This window comes from Diabrotica undecimpunctata, chromosome 1 (assembly GCF_040954645.1).
Source record: "Diabrotica undecimpunctata isolate CICGRU chromosome 1, icDiaUnde3, whole genome shotgun sequence".
Taxonomy (NCBI): domain Eukaryota; kingdom Metazoa; phylum Arthropoda; class Insecta; order Coleoptera; family Chrysomelidae; genus Diabrotica; species Diabrotica undecimpunctata.
In genome coordinates, this window is record NC_092803.1 from 10703623 (window position 1) to 10722937 (window position 19315).

The window sequence follows — 19315 nt, forward strand, 5'->3', positions numbered from 1 at the left end:
GCTTCAACAAGAACTTTCATTTATAAAATCAAATTTTAGTTTTGTTCAAAAAACAATTACTCAGTTAGAATCACCAAAACTGTCATTGTTCGAAAGTACAGCATTAATAAAAGAATTTGCGTCATGTTGTCGGAACGTTAGAGGTAATATTGGAAAAGATATTTTAAAAAAATTTGAAGCTACTATGAAAAAAAATAAAGGTTACCATATTCTTTCTAAAGTAGTCAGTGTTCTAGCTGGAAATATTTCGGAAACAATTAATTTAGAACCAAATGTTTTGGTTAGTTTGAAAAATGCTCCCATTACATCAGTTGATGTTGAACGAAGTTTTTCCATATATAAATATGTGTACTCAGACAGAAGCCACAAGTTTTTGTTAGAAAATTTTGAACACCACTTGGTCATTTATTGTTACCATAATTCTAAATAAGTTTATTCATACTTAAAAATGATGTAGTTACTTAAAATAAATGTAAATCTTAATGAATAGTAGGAAATATTTAGTTATGTACACTTTTTTTTTTAAATAAAATTGTTACTATTTTACGATTTTTTTATTTATTTGTATGCATATTTTGTAAAATATTTGCATATTTTCGGGTAAACACGTGCATATTTATGCGCATATTTTCTACATTTTTATTTGCATATTTGCAGATGTCTAGTCATCATAATTTCTTTAAAAATTTTCTTTTGCCCTGAACACTCCCACAATATTTGGTTCGAGATTACATTTGACCACTAGCCACTTAAAATTTTTTTCAAACATCTATTTCAAGCAACTTTAGCCTCTTACCTATTGTATATGTGTACCTACGTATATTATATTGTTTACAGCCATAAAGTAGCATCAATTTTACATTTGGATTACAGGTTCTTTTGAAGGACTGCATAATTTCACTAGCGGTATTTTTTTAAGTACCATTGTTATTACGGTTTTAAGGTCCACGTATTTTTTATAAGCCGCACACTTCCCTTAATAAGAGGCTGAATAAGATCTTTAAACAAATCAAGGACTAGATGTTACACTACAAAATGTAAAATAAAGCATAGAAATAGTCTGATTCTTCACAACAAATGTAATTTTCGACATAGAAAAGCCATAATTAGACTATAGCATTTATTATGTTTGTCTGGATAAAAGCAGCGTATGACAAATTTCTAGTTAATTACCATGTAGCTAAATGGATATTAATAGCGTCTTCTTCTTACGAAAAAGCCAATCGGCTGCTGTAACGACGTAATGAAATACAAAAGAAAATGTAAATCGACAGTGCAAAACCTATCCCAACGAATAATTTTCACGCCATGATGCCTTCGATGGCAGAATCCCAACTTTTTACATTATGAGCGGGAAGTGCCAATAAAAAGCATCATCAATATTATATCAATTTTGCAGAGACGTGATGGGCTGTCAAGGTAGATCAGGATATTAGTTCCCGCTATCGTTGTATTGATCTAGCTCCTATCAATTTTATTTATAGTAACTAAAAAGGTGGTAATATGGGATACATGAGATGAAAAACTTTCTAATAAAAAGACTACAAAATATTATGTATAAAAATACTCTTTTAAATATTTTATATACTCATATTTTATACGACACTATACTTTATATTATTTCACTGCTACACATTAATTGATCAAGTTTTGATTGCATTCCTTGTAGTAAGAATAAACCTTATTGGCTTATTATATTAATACCATTGGCCAATGGTTGTTTAGGGTAATTGTATACACTAACAATGGCACTTAAAAGAATATCGAGATTTTAAAATCAATTTGGTGATATGTATGAAGATGGTGTTGATCTAGAGCTAAAATTAAGTCGGAATTGCAAACAGAAATGGAATATTCATAAATCCTATTTTGGATTTTACTTCTAGATAAAAGTTTTTGCTTAGGGGGTAAATATTGTCTTTATTCCTTTTTATATGTAGTTAAGTCCAGAATTTGATTGATTTTTTCACGGTAACTGGTAATGATAATCGACTCGATTCAACCCGTAAGACTGTTGAGTTTAGTATTAATTCTTGTAATAATAATAATCTTAGCTCTAGGTTTAATTGTACTAAGCGCGAAAATCTTTTGGAACATATATTCGGAACAGTCTAGGAATTGTAGAAACCAGCACGGTACACAAAGAAGAAGTGGAACATTTGCCACCCATTATCATCTTTAGACGTATAAGTTGAATACTTAGTACAATTTACTGATTTATTAATGATTTCACCATCACTAACTTACAACGCTTTATCCATTTCATAAATTTCTGTAAATATATCAGTATCTTTGCTATTACTTGAACTATCTTCTGATACAAAATTATTAAAATACCTATCGTCAGTGTCTGTTTCCAATATCGCCAATAGTTCTTCATCAGTTACCTTCTTTGGATTTCAAAACTTTGGTGCTTCACTCATTTTTATAAAAAAATTACTCAAAAATCACTAGAAACATTACTAAACACCAGAGTACATAGCCCTTTAGTAAGGTAAGTCCCACAGAAACATTTGGGAGAGAGTTTCTAGTGACAAATGCGGACGGGCCCAAACTAATTTCATTTGGCGGCAAATTTAAAACGGACGTTCTGAATTTTAGGCGGCAAATTCAAAAAGTATGCTTTTAATGGAAAATAAATGAAGTCATAAAATAAGAAATAAAAACTTATTCTATGCCAAAAAATATATTCTCTATATCCAAAAATATAGTATACACTTACGCATTTTTATATATAAATACATAACATAATACCAAGAAAAAAAAAGTATATATTATGGTACAGGAAGTTTTTATTTATTAATTTATGATTATATCTGTTTTTATTTACATTAAAAAACCAAAGTACCGACAACGACAAAATCAAATACAGATATCCTGACACTTGTTTATTTGTATAATTTTCTTTGGTAAAGTATTGGCAACAAATATCCTCTTCCTCCTCATTCCTTAAGCCCTTGTCTGGATTCAGGTGGGGACACTATATATATTGTTAGCTTTCTGTCTCCAACGGCTGCGATCCTGTACCAGATGAACAACTTTGTGTAGGGTTTTTTCCACCAATCTTCATTTTAATCTTCACATCGTCTTGGAGATCTAACTTTTGGTAAACAAATATAGATGCAACAATAAAACACTGAAAACTTTATTTTCAAAACTTCCACAAAATTTATTATAAATTCTTATCACTACAGCTGTTTCGGCAAAGTGCCTTTCTCAAGTGGTCTATTTTTGGCATGCGTTTACACTTTATAGAAATAATGAAATAGGTTGAGGAGGGGAGAACTGTTTGTCTCAAGTTGGTTATTCAGAATTATATCTGTGTATTTTAATTTGGTATTAACAAATTTGTTATTAACAAGACTTTATAATACATTTTGTGGAAGTTTTAAAAACAAAGTTTTCCATCCAAATGAATTTCCATCAAGTAACGGTCGAATCCATCAAATATAGATGCTTCTATGTTTATTAGTACTGGTTTGTTATAAGTTCCAAACCTTCTAAAATACTCATCCTAAATGAGGCAACTTTTAGGAATGCAATTATAAGAGTTAAGAGTTGTAATGATTTTAAAATATTATAGCATACAAAATAAAGATTCATGTTGGTTAAGATTTAAAGGTAATCTAACTACAGAAGCAAAATATACAAAATAGTATTTAGTTTGTGTATACCAACAAAAGTTTGGTATAATTAGGTGCTGTTCTTACCTGGTACCTGTTAAAATAAACGCATAATCTTCAGAATGATTAGTAGCCCTTTGTCCAACTTTAACTAAGTTTCAACCATCCAAAAAAATATATTCTTTTGATTTTTTCGATTTGGAGTATTATACCATTTTGGTATTGTACCTTTTCTCATTTAACAATGTTTATTAGATATATAAAAGTTGATGTAAACGGTTTTTATCTTCTGTTTCTAAAATTTGGGATATAATGTTTCTATAACTCCATTTGCAATTTGCGAAGGCATGGATTACAATGTTGCCACTAGCATTTTTTTTCGGTGGATCTTCTTCTTTGTCAACCATTTTCCATCCACTCCTGAATGTAGGTCTCTCCCAATTGCTTCCATCTTTCTCTATCTTGCGCCAATCTAATCCACTGTTTGCCTGCCACTGTTCTTATGTCATCTACCCATCTTTTTTGAGGTCTTCCCATGCTTCTTGTTGTCGTCCTTGGTCTCCATTCCAGAATTCTCCGTGTCCACCTGTTGCCATTATATCGGGCTACCTGACCTGCCCAGCGCTGCCCAGACCTGCCCATTCGGTGGATACTCAAAATTATTTAGGAATAAGTTGTAAATTGTAAATTTAAGTGGTGATTTTAGTAGAATTTGCTACAATCTTTGTTTTTTTTTTGGAAAACATTGTATAATATAATCATTATTTGGGTAAATATGCAAAACTGGTGAAACCATAGCAACAACACTTAAATCAACGTCATATGCCTCTTGCTATGTCATACCTTTACTTCGTCGCCGTCGAAGTAAAGGCAAATTATTTTACTTGCAATCCTTTACCAAACTTTTGTTTGTTATCCTTTACTTCGCCGTTGAAGTAAAGGATTACAAACGGCTGAGCCCAAGTAACCCCCCCCCCCTTGGTGTACATATGTGAAATTAGGAATATAATTTCAGTTAATGAGGACTGTATTACATAGGGCTGGTTCAAATAAATTATTATATGTGGTAGAAGGTTATACAGATTATAGCAAATTAAGTTTATACAAAGTCTTACCAATTTTTCTGCTACACACGCTTACGGTATTGACAGGCTTACACTCGCGGTTGTTTTTCATACGCGGAATCTGTCCTTGTACCGGTTTCTAAACACATGTTTCGCGGTACTAACACTGAGATCACGAGATAGAGCACATTTTGCGTCTGTACACGATTTAAAAAAGTATTTGCGATATTTTTCGCGTAATTAAAAGCAGAAGAAAGATAATTAGTTAGCGGCAGTCAACAGCAGAGAGAAACCCTTATCACCAAACGACAGTCAACAAGAGAGAGAGAGCGTCCGTTCCCATCGATAGACAACGCGCAAGAGAGGTATGTCTGTACCTAGCTATAGGTAACAGGCAAGAGAGCGTATACGTCTGCCTAGCAAGACTCAGCAGACGAAAGAGCGAACGCTGTCCCTAGCGACAGTCAACAATCCAGAGAGAGTCTTTCTTCTTGCTATTTTAAAACTGTCTGTATTTCTAAAGGAGGGGAGGTTGAACTGGAATAGGAAGGGTTATCAAGGGTTGAACTAAGGTAATGATTGTAAAATTGTTGTAGAAGGATAGTTAGTAATACAGCGAAAAAATGACATGATTTGTCGCATGTGAAAAAATTGAAAACCCCTTGCAATACTATTAATTTGTGGTATATATTCTGTTAAACATACTAAAACTAAAACTGTACTGCTTTTATGAGATAAACAAGTGTGCGTAGTAGCTGTGAAATAAATTTAGAATCCCTCATAGCGCTGACGTCTAGATATGGGAATCTCTGTTGCTTAAACAATTTGGGGTTTATTTGTATCCCGCTTGTTTTTCATCATGGTTTTTAAAATATATACCTGTCGATAGTTCTTAAGCGGGGTGCGGCTGAACCCCAAGGAACAAAGCCGCCTCTAACTTATTGCAATAATCACCAATCGATCAAAACATTTTTATGCTAAATTATAAATACAGGGTGAGTCATGAGGAACTTTACATACTTCTACCATATGTAGAGTCCCTCAGGGAGCATATCATGTGGCCACTAAAAAATGTCAACTCCTCTTCTTTATTAATTAACAGGGTAATTTGTGTAATTGACCATTTATTTCATTTTACTGTAGTGTTTATACGGCTCATTTGATTTTTTTAATTTTTGCATGATACAGTACACTACTATCAAGCAGTCGACTGGTATTAGCTAAACTAAAAAATTCCAGGACTGGCTTTGGAAAAATTAATTTAGGGATTCGTATTAAATATTACACCCTGTGTATATTTTTTTTAAAATGCAATAAGTGATTTTCAAACTACATAAATAGCCAATGAAAACGACATATGCGACAATGTTTTCGCACTTTTATTAAATTTTTAGTGAACGATCAAATCTTACCAAAAATAGAACAACCATAATGAAGTATCAAATTATAAGGTATTAATTTAAACAAATGTTATACATTTCAAACATTTTAATTAAAATGAGTTCCTACAACATAATCTAATACGTAGAAAATTAACAACTTTACTGTCACTTTGTATTATCTCTACGATAGAATCAATTGTTTTTCAATTTTAAATTTTTACTCATAGATCGTATTGGGGCATTATTTTCGATAAATAATAAATTAAATTGATTAAAAAGTCAAACCTCTTGTATGTGTTAGTTTTTGTTGATTGTAAATGATTAAAATTTTATGTCAAATAATAATACATTGCATCAACTGTACTAAATAATAATAAATTTAAAAAGGTTTAAAATGAAGGTTGGCGTTGCCCGTTTGACGTTTCTTGATATTTTATACCCATTGTCATTATTGTCAATATCAATTGTTATTTATGTGTACAAGAATACATATTTCTTCTGTCATATCTACGTTAAGTACATTGTGTTAGTTTTGGTAGAGCTTTTGTTACTTTCGTTCAAAATGCCACATCAGTTTTCGACCACAGAATATGCAGACATAGTATTTGTTTATGGATTCTGTAATGGGAATGGTAGGGCTGCTAGTAGAGAATATCGCAGGAGATTTCCTAATCGTCGAACTCCCTGTCATCCAACATTTGGGTCAGTTTTTAATTATTTTCGAGAAAATGGTACTTTTCCTAGTGGAACAACAGAGCGACATGTAGATGAAGTGCAGGAAGATGACATTATGGACGCCGTTACTTTGAACCCTACAATAAGCACTGGTCAAGTAAGTCGAGAACTCAATGTTACTCAATCAAAAGTAAGTAGAGTCTTACAAAAAAATAATCTATACCCATATCACATTCAAATGGTTCAGCGACTACATGCTGGAGATGAGATCGATAGGTTGGAATTTTGTAGATGGATTAACAATAATCGACCAACGCTATACAGGACACTATTTACAGATGAAGCCCAATTTACCAGAGACGAAATAAATAATTCACGAAATTCACATGTGTGGGCAGAAGAAAATCCCCATGCTATTCGAGAACGTCGTTCTCAGTTAAGGTTTTTGGTTAACGTGTGGATTGGTGTCATAAATAACCAATTAGTAGGTCCTCACTTTTTTGATGATCCTTTAACAGGGCAGGTCTATTTGAACTTTCTACAAAATATTTTGCCGAATTTGCTTGCCAACGCGAACGTTGCTATCCGAGGGATGTATTTTCAGTATGATGGGGCACCCCCACACTTTTTACTGGCAGTGAGACAACATCTCAATAATGTTTATGGCAACAGGTGGATAGGACGTGTAGGTCCTATTTCGTGGCCTTCATGATCCCCTGATTTCAATCCCGTTGATTACCATATTTGGGGACGATTGAAGCAACTAGTTTACGTAGTGAATATTATTAACCGACAACAATTAATTGATAGAATTATACATTGTTGCAATACTATTAGAAAATATCCTCAGAGTATCCGTAATTCGTCAATTAACAATTCGGCAACAAAAATGTGTACAGGCTGCAGGGTTCCATTTCGAAAATCTATTTTGAATTATTTTTATTTTGTTACCATTATTGTATCTTTTCCAGTTCTAATTTATGGGTTTATCATAACTATGTACATTTTTTTAGTTTTTTTTTTAATTGTTCTTCGTTATTGTTAGTAGTTACTGTTTTTTGTTGTGCAGTGACTCAGTTTATCATTTCAATTATAATGTTTAAAATTTATAACATTTGTTTAAATTAATTACCTTATAATTTGATACTTCATTATGGTTGTTCTATTTTTGGTAAGATTTGATCGTTCACTAAAAATTTAATAAAAGTGCGACAACATTGTCGCATATGTCGTTTTCATTGGCTATTTATGTAGTTTGAAAATCACTTATTGCATTTTAAAAAAAATATATACAGGGTGTAATATTTAATACGAATCCCTAAATTAATTTTTCCAAAGCCATTCCTGGAATTTTTTAGTTTAGCTAATACCAGTCGAATGCTTGATAGTAGTGTACTGTATCATGCAAAAATTAAAAAAATCAAATGAGCCGTATAAACACTACAGTAAAATGAAATAAATGGTCAATTACACAAATCACCCTGTTAATTAATAAAGAAGAGGAGTTGACATTTTTTAGTGGCCACATGATATGCTCCCTGAGGGACTCTACATATGGTAGAAGTATGTAAAGTTCCTCATGACTCACCCTGTATATTTAATAAACATACCTAAAAGGAAAATATTTTTAAAAATATAGCCAAAATTTGACAAACTTTTATGGAACAATTTATCAAAAGAAATGAGTCCATTCTAAGAAAGACAGAAAGTCAAACATTATTTTTTCTGGTAAAACAGTTAAACTGATAAAAGTGTAAATGTTAAAATGTGATATTGTCACAGTTAAGAAATAAATTTAGTCATTTCTTATAACTGTAAAGTTTTGGAAGTTTTTGTTATTTTATCAAGAAAAATGTTACCGCTAGATACACTTGTTAAGAGAAACAATGTTTTAAAGGTAAAGTTTGGCGTTTATCTTGTGGAAATATATTACACATGAACTATTTTCTAGCGGATTTCGGAAAATGCAGAAAATTTTGTATACCGCAAAACTTTGAATATTTTCGGTGGAAAACGATTTGAGGCATGCATGAATATAGAAATACTTTAAAAAGATTGTAGTGTCTATAGATACATTATAATATAGGTAAAAAGAATTGCTTGTTGGCGCATAAAGACAAAGGAAGGCACTATTTTTTATAAAAAACGTAATAAAATTTTATTATGTTTATTAAGAATTCGAAGATACGGCGCTCATATACAACATGGAGATCTCAACAGAGAAAACTAAAGCGATAGTGATTGTTGCGTAACAACAATACTTAATATTTTTAGTCTATTTTTGTATCATATTATTTAGTTTATTTTTGTATCATACTGTATATTAGTTTAGATATATAAAATTTCTTTGTACTAACTAATAATCTGTAAAGCGCCGTTATCTTGCATTTAAATAACTTTCTACACAAGTTTCTAAAACCTTCATAGAATCGTAACAATAAAAGGAATCGTATTTTCCAAATTACCCTCTGACGCATTCCAAAATTCCGCAAGTTGAGACAAATACCCTTATTCAGGTAGTTTTTATGGGACCACCCAGAAAACTGGGAAAAATGAAGATTCGAAAAGAACGTTTGAACAAATATATTTAAACAAATACAATGTATTTTAAACGCCGATAACTTGCATATAATACACACTTGTCGGTAATACAATATTGACACGAACTTATTAATATACCGACTGGTTTAAAACACTAATATGCCGCTGGGGCGAGTAGCCTGACGCTCCTTCCGTGCTGGAATTTGAACTGATACTGATGTCCACTCTCGCCCCTCAATCACAAACATTCCGAAATCTCCCCCCTGACCCCTCGACGTATTAAAAGATATGTTTATTTTTCAAATACCTTTAACTTTCAAATCATTGATAAAAACTACCTGAATAAGGGTATTTGTCTCAACTTGCGGAATTTTGGAATGCGTCAGAGGGTAATTTGGAAAATACTAATCCTTTCATTGTTACGATTCTATGAAGGTTTTAGAAACTTGTGTAGAAAGTTATTTAAATGCAAGATAACGGCGCTTTACAGATTATTAGTTAGTACAAAGAAATTTTATATATCTAAACTAATATACAGTATGATACAAAAATAAACTAAATAATATGATACAAAAATAGACTAAAAATATTAAGTATTGTTGTTACGCAACAGTGATATCTGCGGAACCGAGAAGATGTAAACTAGTCGGAAATAACAAAATAATAGAACAAGTGATGGAAACTGAATACTTGGGAATAAAACTGTCAAGCTACGGAAAAGTGGAAGAAGAAGTACAAAAACAAGTGAACATGGCAAACAGATCAGCAGGATATATAAATCAACAATAAGACCGATAATGACGTACACAGCGGAAACAAGAGCAGATACGGCGAAAACACAAAGACTACTGGAAACAACAGAAATGAAAGTCTTACGAAAAATAACAAACCAAACTCTAAGAGACAGAGTAAGAAGTGAGGAAATACGAGCGAGATGTGGTATAGAGGAAATAAACGCGTGGACCAAAAGAAGAAAAGTGGAATGGAATCAACACATCGAAAGAATGACAGAAAATAGAATAGTACGAATAATAGCAAGAGACAAATCGCCAAATGGAAGATCATTGGGACGACCGAGGAAAAGATGGTCAGACAACGTCAATTGAGGCTAAAAACCGAAGTAAAACAGGCATTTTGCCTATTTATAAAGTAGGAAGAAGAAGATAATAAAATTTAAGTTATTACTTCTTTCAAATGTAATTAAATCCAGTTATTTTATAACTTTTTATGTTACTAGTTACCATCATTAAAATACTGAAAATACGACGAAGACATTTGTACAAAAGACATTAATCTCTACACACTTCTTTAAAGTTATTGGCATATATTAAAGATTTACCTTTACAGCTGTAACTGCTTAGCGAAGTAGTCCTAGTGGGTAAAGAAGCCAGCCTCCCCCTGCAATGCGGACACGAATCGCTGCTAGCCTGCTCAGTTCTGGCCCAGCGAGCTGCCACCGGCGGCGGTATAGGTGGAGGTGGCGGAGAAGGACTAGCGGATGGGCTAGACCAGCTCGGCCCGTCCATCATGTGACTTAAGTGACTATTGCTCGCGCTCATCTTCATAGATCCCATCTGAAATAAAAAGAAAGTTTTTATTTGTCGTCCAATGAACTTTTTATATTGCTTGATTTACTTTTTTATTTATTTAATCTATTTTCTTATTCCAAATTAAAGATTGTTAGGAAGAAGTTGAAGATCAGTGTTTATTATTGTTTGTATTGTATAGATATTTATTTTAGCTAGAATTTACTAAGTTAAAATTTTGGTAGAGGCATGTTTTTTAAGTAAGTACCGTTTTGTGATTCCGCCGCCGCAGCGCTTCTGTCGGCGTTCCGCGCATGAGCGCTAGTTACCTATATCTCTTGTCTACGCACTGACGCCATTACAGTCTGATTCTTCATTGTATACTTGTTTACTCCAGTGTTTAAGATGCCTACAACAATCGTGAGTTACGCTGATTGTGAAGTACGGGCTGTTATAGGATTTCTTAGTGCTAAAGACGTAAAACCGATCGATATTCATCGTGAGATCGTTGAAGTTTACGGACAAAACATTATGAGTGATGGAATGATAAGGAAATGGGTAAGAGCATTTAAAGATGGCCGCACAAATGTGCATGATGAAGAACGGAGTGGGTCCTTCAGTCGTTAATGAAAATTTGGTGCAGAAAGTGGACGAAAAGGTGAGAGAAAACAAACGCTTTACAATTTTATCATTGTCCGACTGCTTTCCTCAGTATTCTCGTAATGTTTTGTATCGCATTGTTACCCAGAACTTAAATTACTGGAAATTGTGTTCACGTTGGGTTCCAAAAAGGTTGACGGATTTGCACAAAACCCAACGTTTAGGCAGTGCATTGACTTTCCTTGAGCGGTACCACAGTGCAGGTGAAGATTTTTTAGACCAAATTGTTACTGGTGACAAAACGTGGGTGGTCTACGTCACACCAGAATCGAAACAACAATCCATGGAATGGCGACATCCATCATCACCCAAAAGAGTGAAGTTTAAGCAAACAATTTCTGCCCGGAAAATCATGTGCACAGTTTTTTGGGACAGAAAAGGAATATTGCTAGTGGAGTTTCTGCCTCGTAATGAGACAATCAATGCAACGTCTTATTGTGAGACATTGAAAAATCTGCGTCGTGCAATCCAGAACAAAAGACGTGGCAAGTTGAGTAAGGGTATCGTTTTGCTGCATGACAATGCCCGTCCACATGTGGCTAATCAGACCAAAGATCTCATCAAATCATTTAAATGGGAAACTCTAGATCATCCTCCATACAGCCCTGATCTGGCGCCCAGCGACTACCATGTGTTCCAGCACTTGAAGAAACACCTGGGCGGTCAGCGTCTTCAAGACGATAACGAAGTCAAAACATTTGTGATGCAGTGGTTAACAAGTCAGGCGGCAGAATTTCATCAGGAGGGTATTCAAAAACTGGTGCCACGTTATGACAATATTCAATATTCACGGAAATTATGTAGAAAAGTAGATTAAGGTACAGGCTTTCATGTAAAATAAAATTATTGCCATATCTTTGCACGTTTTTTTTTCCAAATTCCAAAACGGTACTTACTTAAAAAACACGCCTCGTATAATTTTTCAAAAAACACAAAACGACCTTAGGGGCGGTAAAGGCACAGGACAAGCTAATTGCTAATTGAGTGCCGGGGACTCAGTTTTTATCAAAAAATTCAAACAAATAATTTAAACAAAAATTATTTTATTGGTGCATTCAAAATTTATAGTAAAACATAAAGAGAACATTAAATTAAAACACAAACAAAAAAAATAAATCTTAAAATAAAGTAACAAAAGAAACTAAAACTAAAAAAAAAAACCAAAACTATATTTTAGAATGAAATTTACGAAAAAATGAAGATAAGCACAGTCCAGTGAGTCAACTTTTTTTTGCTTGTAAGAAAACCTGAGACCGTCTCCTTTTAACTCTTTTATTTTCTTCTTCACTTTTGGGACAGAGTTCAGGCAGATGTGTTATCTTAATTTTTCGTAATGGTTCTGGTTTTGGTGGTGTAAGTAAAATTAATTTCTCAATAATATATAATCGGTAACCATAAAAGGTCATTTTATTGTCAGGATTCCCTTTCTTGTAAAGATAACGTGATGTGATCATCATTATTTGCAATATATTGACAGCCAACTTTTTATACCCAATCAACGTCTTGTGTTCACGGGAATAATATATGTAACCTCATCTAGTCGCATTGGTCAGCTCCTGACATAAACTTAATATATTTGTCTATCAATACGGGATTTTCTTTGTCTTGGACATGCCGATTTATCACAGTTTTCATACGTGCATTAAATTCTATCGAAATAGCCATTATTTCACGACGATCTCTCCATTTAATTATGCAAATTCCTTGTCAATGTATTGAACCACCAATTCAACTTCTTTTAGTTTTGTCTTTATGGCATCGTAATTTCCTTTCCTGTTTGAACGCAGGTTCCTGTCACATAAGTTTTTCTCAGTCACAACTCCTCAGCAAGCTGTGGACTATTGTAAAAATTATCCATAAACAGAGAATGGCCATTGTCCAATTTCTCTGCCAAAATATTTACAACAACTTTCCGATCCGTTCAACTAAAGACCAATCGTTCTTCTAATGTTTCCTAACAACTGATCCATATACTTCTTCGACACCTGGCCGGTCTCGTCCTTCCAGGCAGAGGATCAGAAATAAAAGTGTATTAAATTGGTGGACGATCCATTTCCACCAATAATGTTACTAGAAAAACGAATGTGGGTGCATTTACCAGTAAAGGTAACAGTACAGAGTGAACGTTGCTATCGTGCCCATAAAAAAAAATTGTAAACAGATCAAAAATAGCATGTAGTGTGTGTAATGTTGGTCAATGTTTCGCAGAATTTCATACACCTGAGTAGATTTTCATTTTAAACAGTCACTATTTAGCATTTGTAGTAATGTTATGTTTGTAAATGTTTTAGTTTCTCTCGTTTTTACATAAATATATTTTGAAACATTTTTGTGATTTATTTATATAAAAAATAAGTGGCTATATGGATAGCCACCAAACTATAGATGTTATTGATTTTTCAGAACGGTTAGTGGCACATATAAAAACCACCTCAAAAAATACTTCATGATAAAAATTTAATTATAGTTCGTCACTTTTTATAAAATAACATTTCATTTAAATCAGATTTTATTTTAAAATCCGAAAAAAATAAGAAAAAATTATTTGTGCGTTAAAGGGTTAATAAACAGAAAAAAAATCTAATCATGAAGATTTCCACATTGCTTGGCTGCTTCACTTGGCTGCTTGGTTGTTGTTGTGTGCCGCTTGTATTTTCTTTTTTGAAGTGTTGCATATGTGTCCCCATGCGAGAGATGCATATGTTAGTATAGGAAGGATTATACTATACTAAGTGACATAGAAATCCAAACACCCAGTTTAAATGATTTTATTTCAATAAAATTTGAAATATATAAATACTGAAAAAAACAAGTGATAAAGTTTTTAGCCTTATCAGTTGGAGATTCCGGTTTTTATACTTTTTGTTTTTAAATTCTCTAACAATGTAAAAAGAATATTTCAGCCGCAGTAAAGATCCAAATTTAGCGGATTGTGGTTCTTGACATTCTTTACGATTGGTTACGATGCCTAGAGTACGGAGACCTGTATGATTTCGTCAACTTAGTGAGTTTGATAGGGGCCGTATAATGGAACTTCGGGAAGCTGGACTTTCTTTTCGGTAAGTTGCAGTTAGAGTGCAAAGAAGTGTAGACACCGTGGTTAGGTGTTGTCAGGCATAGCTTCAAGAAGGCCGTACGCAAAGAGCAAGGGGCACTGGACGCCGCCGTAGAACAACAGACCGTGAAGATCGCGGCCTAAAATTATTGGTTTTAAGAGACCGTTTCTCCACTACCGTTTTCATACCGGCCACACTGGGTCCTCCCTTTAACTCCAGAACACCGCCGTAATCGCCTTCAGTGGTGCAGAGAACGGTCACTCTGGGATCAGAAATGGAACAGTATTGTCTTTAGTGACGAGTCTCGATTTTGTTTAGGCATGCACGATGATCGAGCGAGGGTTAGAAGGCGACGTGGTAAAAGGAGGAATTCACAGTTTTTTGTTGAAAGACATGTTCATCACACTGTTGGAGTTATGGTTTGGGGTGCTATAGCTTATTTTTCCAGGTCTCCTTCAATCTTCATCAGAGGTAAAATGAACACGCAGCGTTATATCCAAGAAGTTCTAGAACCCCACTTTTTACCCTATCTTGACACCTTGGCAAATCCAACTTTCCAACAAGATAATGCCCGACCACATGTTGCAAGAGTCACAATAGACTTCTTTCAACATAATGATGTCACATTGTTAGCATGCCCACCAAGATCTCCCGACTTATCCCCAATTGAGCACGTATAGGATATGATGGGTAGGAGATTGCTCAATTTTCAACGTCCTCCTCAGACTCTACAAGCACCTCGAGAGGAGTTGGTGGTTGCCTGGAATGAGATACCACAAGAGGACATTGACCACCTGATCAGAAGCATGCCTAGGCGCGTTGGAGAATGCGTAACACATCGGGGTGCATCCACACATTATTAAAGGTAAAAGGGCTTTAAAGAAATGCAATCATTTTGAAATTTTAATCATTTACTTATTATGCTTCAATAAGTACTTATACAAAATTTTATTAAAATAAAATCATTTAAATTGGGTGTTCGGATTTCTATGTCACTTAGTATATTTATTAGTCTTATTTTTGTTTTCAATCCGAGTTTGCTTTTTCTTCCTGCTAGGCCTCTTAGATGCTCTTGCCATGTTGGCTTTTTGAACTGTGGCTTCTACGTGTTTGCTAAATGTCCATGATTACTCCGAGGTATTTTGTTTTTTCACTCGATGTTATTGTCTTGCACAGTCACCTGTTCTTCTGGTTGTTGGTGCCTCTTTTTGAAAAGTACAATCTGCGTCTTATCGGAGTTTATTTCTATTTTTATTTTCATTTTAAACTTTATTCTTCTATGTCGTCTAGCGCTGTTTGTAAGTTATTTACCGCTATGTCTACATTTCTGTGTTTAGCCGCTATCGCTGTATCGTCGTCATAGAGGCTTAGTAGTGTACCTGGTGTTCTAGGTATGTCTGCTGTGTATAATATCGTGTACAGCAGAGGTGACAGTACTTTTCCCTGTGGTACACCAGTCTCCGGGTTCCCGAGTTCGGATAAGACTTGTCCTATCCGGACTCTGAAACAACGGTTGCCCAATTACGACGAGATCAGCCTTGTCATTGCTCCGCTATACCCGTGTCTTCTTATTTTATATATCACTCCTTTATGCCAGACTCTGTCCAATGCTTTGCTTACATCTAGGAAGGCAACTCCTGTAAATTGTTTATCGTTGAATCCAGCTACTATGTACTCTGTTAGTCTGAGTACTTGTAGCTCGGTGGAGTGTTCTGATCTAAAGCCGAATTGAGCTTCGGGTATTATATCTAATCTGTCTGTTTCGGTTTTGAGTCTGCTGAGTATTATTCTCTGTACAATCTTGCTGATTGCAGGTAGTAAGCTTATTGGCCTGTAGTTTTGCGGGAATGTGCTGTCTTTTTCGGGCTTTGGTAACATTATGACTCTTTCGTCTGTTTGGGCATTTCTTGAATCTTAGCATCGCATTGATGTTTGTTAAATATACTATGATTCTCGCTGGTAAGTATATTAGAGCCCTGTTCGTGATTTGATCGGGACCAGGTGCTTTTTTCGGCGAGCTGTTTTTGATTAATTCATTTATCTTCTCCGGTAAAGTAGGAGGGATGATTTTGTTTGGATTTTCGGGTCTTTCACTTTGTCTTTCGACTTTTTCTAGATGTCCTCGTCTGGGTGGTAATTTAATGTACACTCTTTTGAGAGAGTACTCCTCATTACCTCTACTTTTTCCTCTGTGGTGTATACTATTCCGTTTTCTCTATGTAGTGGAGGGATTGGTTTTCTGTCATATCTCAATATCCTTTGAAGCCTCTAAATATTTTGCATGTTTGATCCTTGCTCCTCCATGTCTCTTATGTGGGTTTCCCAGCTTTTACTACGGTGTTGTTGTAGTGCTGTTTTGACCTCTCTGTGTAGCCTATTTGCTCTATTTTTGTTTGCCTGATTCCTTGTCCTTCTTGCTTTCTTACTTGTATTATATCCTTAAATCTTCCTGTGTGCATTTCTACTCCCTCTTCTGTAGTGCTATTTCTGAGCGCTTGTTGGATGATGTTTTCCAACTCTAACCCTCTGTCTTCTATTTCTCGTGGGTTGTCTGTCACTGGAACTATGTTAATTCCTGTGCTCATGAGTCTTTTATATAAACCTATCTAATAAAATTTTTTTCAACGGTAAACTAACGTAAGTGCTCCCATCTCTTAACTGTAAACTGAGAATGTTATTTATCAGTAGTGGAAAACAATAAAATATTATCTTCACATCAAAATGATGTGAAAAATTAAAGAAGTTTAACTAATTCGCCACTTATCTCCTAAAGAAAAAACCTTAATCGGATCTACTGTAAAATTAGTAAAATGTTACATATGATAGTTTTCCTCTGAGATAAGGTATTATTTTTGATCGTTGTTATTACATGAAAAACCCTGCTTTAAAAAAAAAGAAATGACTCATTTTAGTGCACATCTACCTATGGATACATATCTCTGTATGAATGTCTATGAACTTTATGAACAACAGTTTTCTCTGCACACGAACTAATCAATTCTACTACGAAATTAAGTGTCAACAGTGGGATAAAATGAGTGTTTGCCAAACAAAAGCCACCCTTTATCTTCTGCATTTCTAGTTACATGGCAGAAGTAGGCACATATTTTACCTGGAAAAGCAGAATTATGGAGGAACTGAGAAAACAGATGATGAATTTTGGTGTAATTAGAGTAAGGGGGAATATTATTTTTGAATTATTTTACAAGCTGAGTTATGAGTCGCTGGTAATATGTATGAGCTTTAAGTCATCTATTAAGTAGAACATTGGCGGCACATGAACTTTATAAAAGGAAGACAATAAAAACAAGTAAAAATTGTATTAGAGTATTTATGGAATTAGCGATTTTTTAATTAAAATTTATGTTTAAAAATAATACCATTAAACAAAGTTACTGTTTAATTTCCGCAGAATATATTAACCAATTTGACAGTTTTTCTGAAATGTCAACATCTTCAGATGCTAAATCTGAAAGTAACGTTTTTTACGCTAATATAATGTCTCTAAATTAAATTAAAAAACCAAAGACGATTTTCCTATATCTATTTGTATAATATAATTCAGATCAACATTTTTCTTCTACTCTTCGTCCCTCTTTGTACGCTATAAGAGCGTTAGATATTTTTACTATCGCTTACGCTCAATCATCATTTCTTTCATTCTTGCTTTTCAATAATTCATTTTCTTTCATCTTATCTTCTAGGTTTAATGGCAATCAATACTCACACCTGAGACATTATCTCGGTCATTAACCAAACTCATACTTTTTGTTATACTGGCGTTTTGTAACCAATTTGTTAAGGTAGAGGCACCACTTATGGCCACTTTAAAAACTTTATCATTTTTCTATTGAGAAACATGTAAGATTTGAATAAAATCTTTCTGCTCAATGCCATTTTTACTTTTGAATCTGCTCTACTAGAAGATCAACTGATCATAAGGATTCAATTCATAATGAAATTACTATAATATTTTATATTTTGAACAACAAAAATCCATACTTTTGGCCATGTGTTTTTACTTTTGGCCATATCCTTTCCCCACTTTAGGCCACCAAAGAACAAGTTAAAAATAGAGATACAAGTTGATATTTATTCTTAAATATTTATTGAAGTACAAAAATAGGTAAAACAAAATAAATTTATGGTAACAAAAATAAGTAAACAGTTTCTAAAATAATAATTAAAACTTTTATAAATAGTACTTATGATTTCATATTTGTTCATAAATGTCTAAAATTGTCCTGAAAAAATAGTCCTAAATTTTCTTCCTTGTTCCTGGACAATAGGCTCGGGTAGTTTTCCCAAAATATCGCCTTTATCTATACTGCAAACGTCATTTTTTATAGGACATAACACAGTTTTCTCTTCATTAGCACTTTTGAAACATTGTATCTCATACTCTTGTGATGAAAGGACATCTATGATTTTGGCAACATATTTATATGTTGTCGTCGATCTTTTACCCAGTTGCTTAAATCTGGCAAGCACAAAGTCTCCCAATTTGAGGTCATCGGTATCGCACATTTGAATATTTTCTGGTTTTGGTTCCATGAAGTCAACATCGTTTCCACTACTACCAGTTTTCTCTCAATCTTCAGGTTCTTCTGAAGAAGAGTCTGAATCTAAATCGTATTTTTTCGGTTTCGTCGTTTTTGTCTTTTGTTCCATTTTTTTGACTTTTTTCTGTGCCTTTATCTGTTTGTTATGCTCTCGAGCCTGTTCCCTTTCTTGCTTTTGTTTTTCTTTATCATTTTTAAGTTTCTCGCATTCTTCATGATACTCCAC

General features: G+C 33.8%; 1 protein-coding gene across 1 annotated transcript in view; it reads right to left on the reverse strand.

Annotated features, from left to right (window-relative positions):
• The window catches only part of LOC140444602 (monocarboxylate transporter 2-like), a 798852-nt gene that overhangs the window by 393240 nt on the left and 386297 nt on the right, over positions 1-19315 (reverse strand). Inside the window, exon 2 of the mRNA XM_072536366.1 lies at positions 10625-10859. Within this exon, the coding sequence (XP_072392467.1) occupies positions 10625-10859 (235 nt within the window). The remainder of the gene's footprint in view (positions 1-10624; positions 10860-19315) is intronic.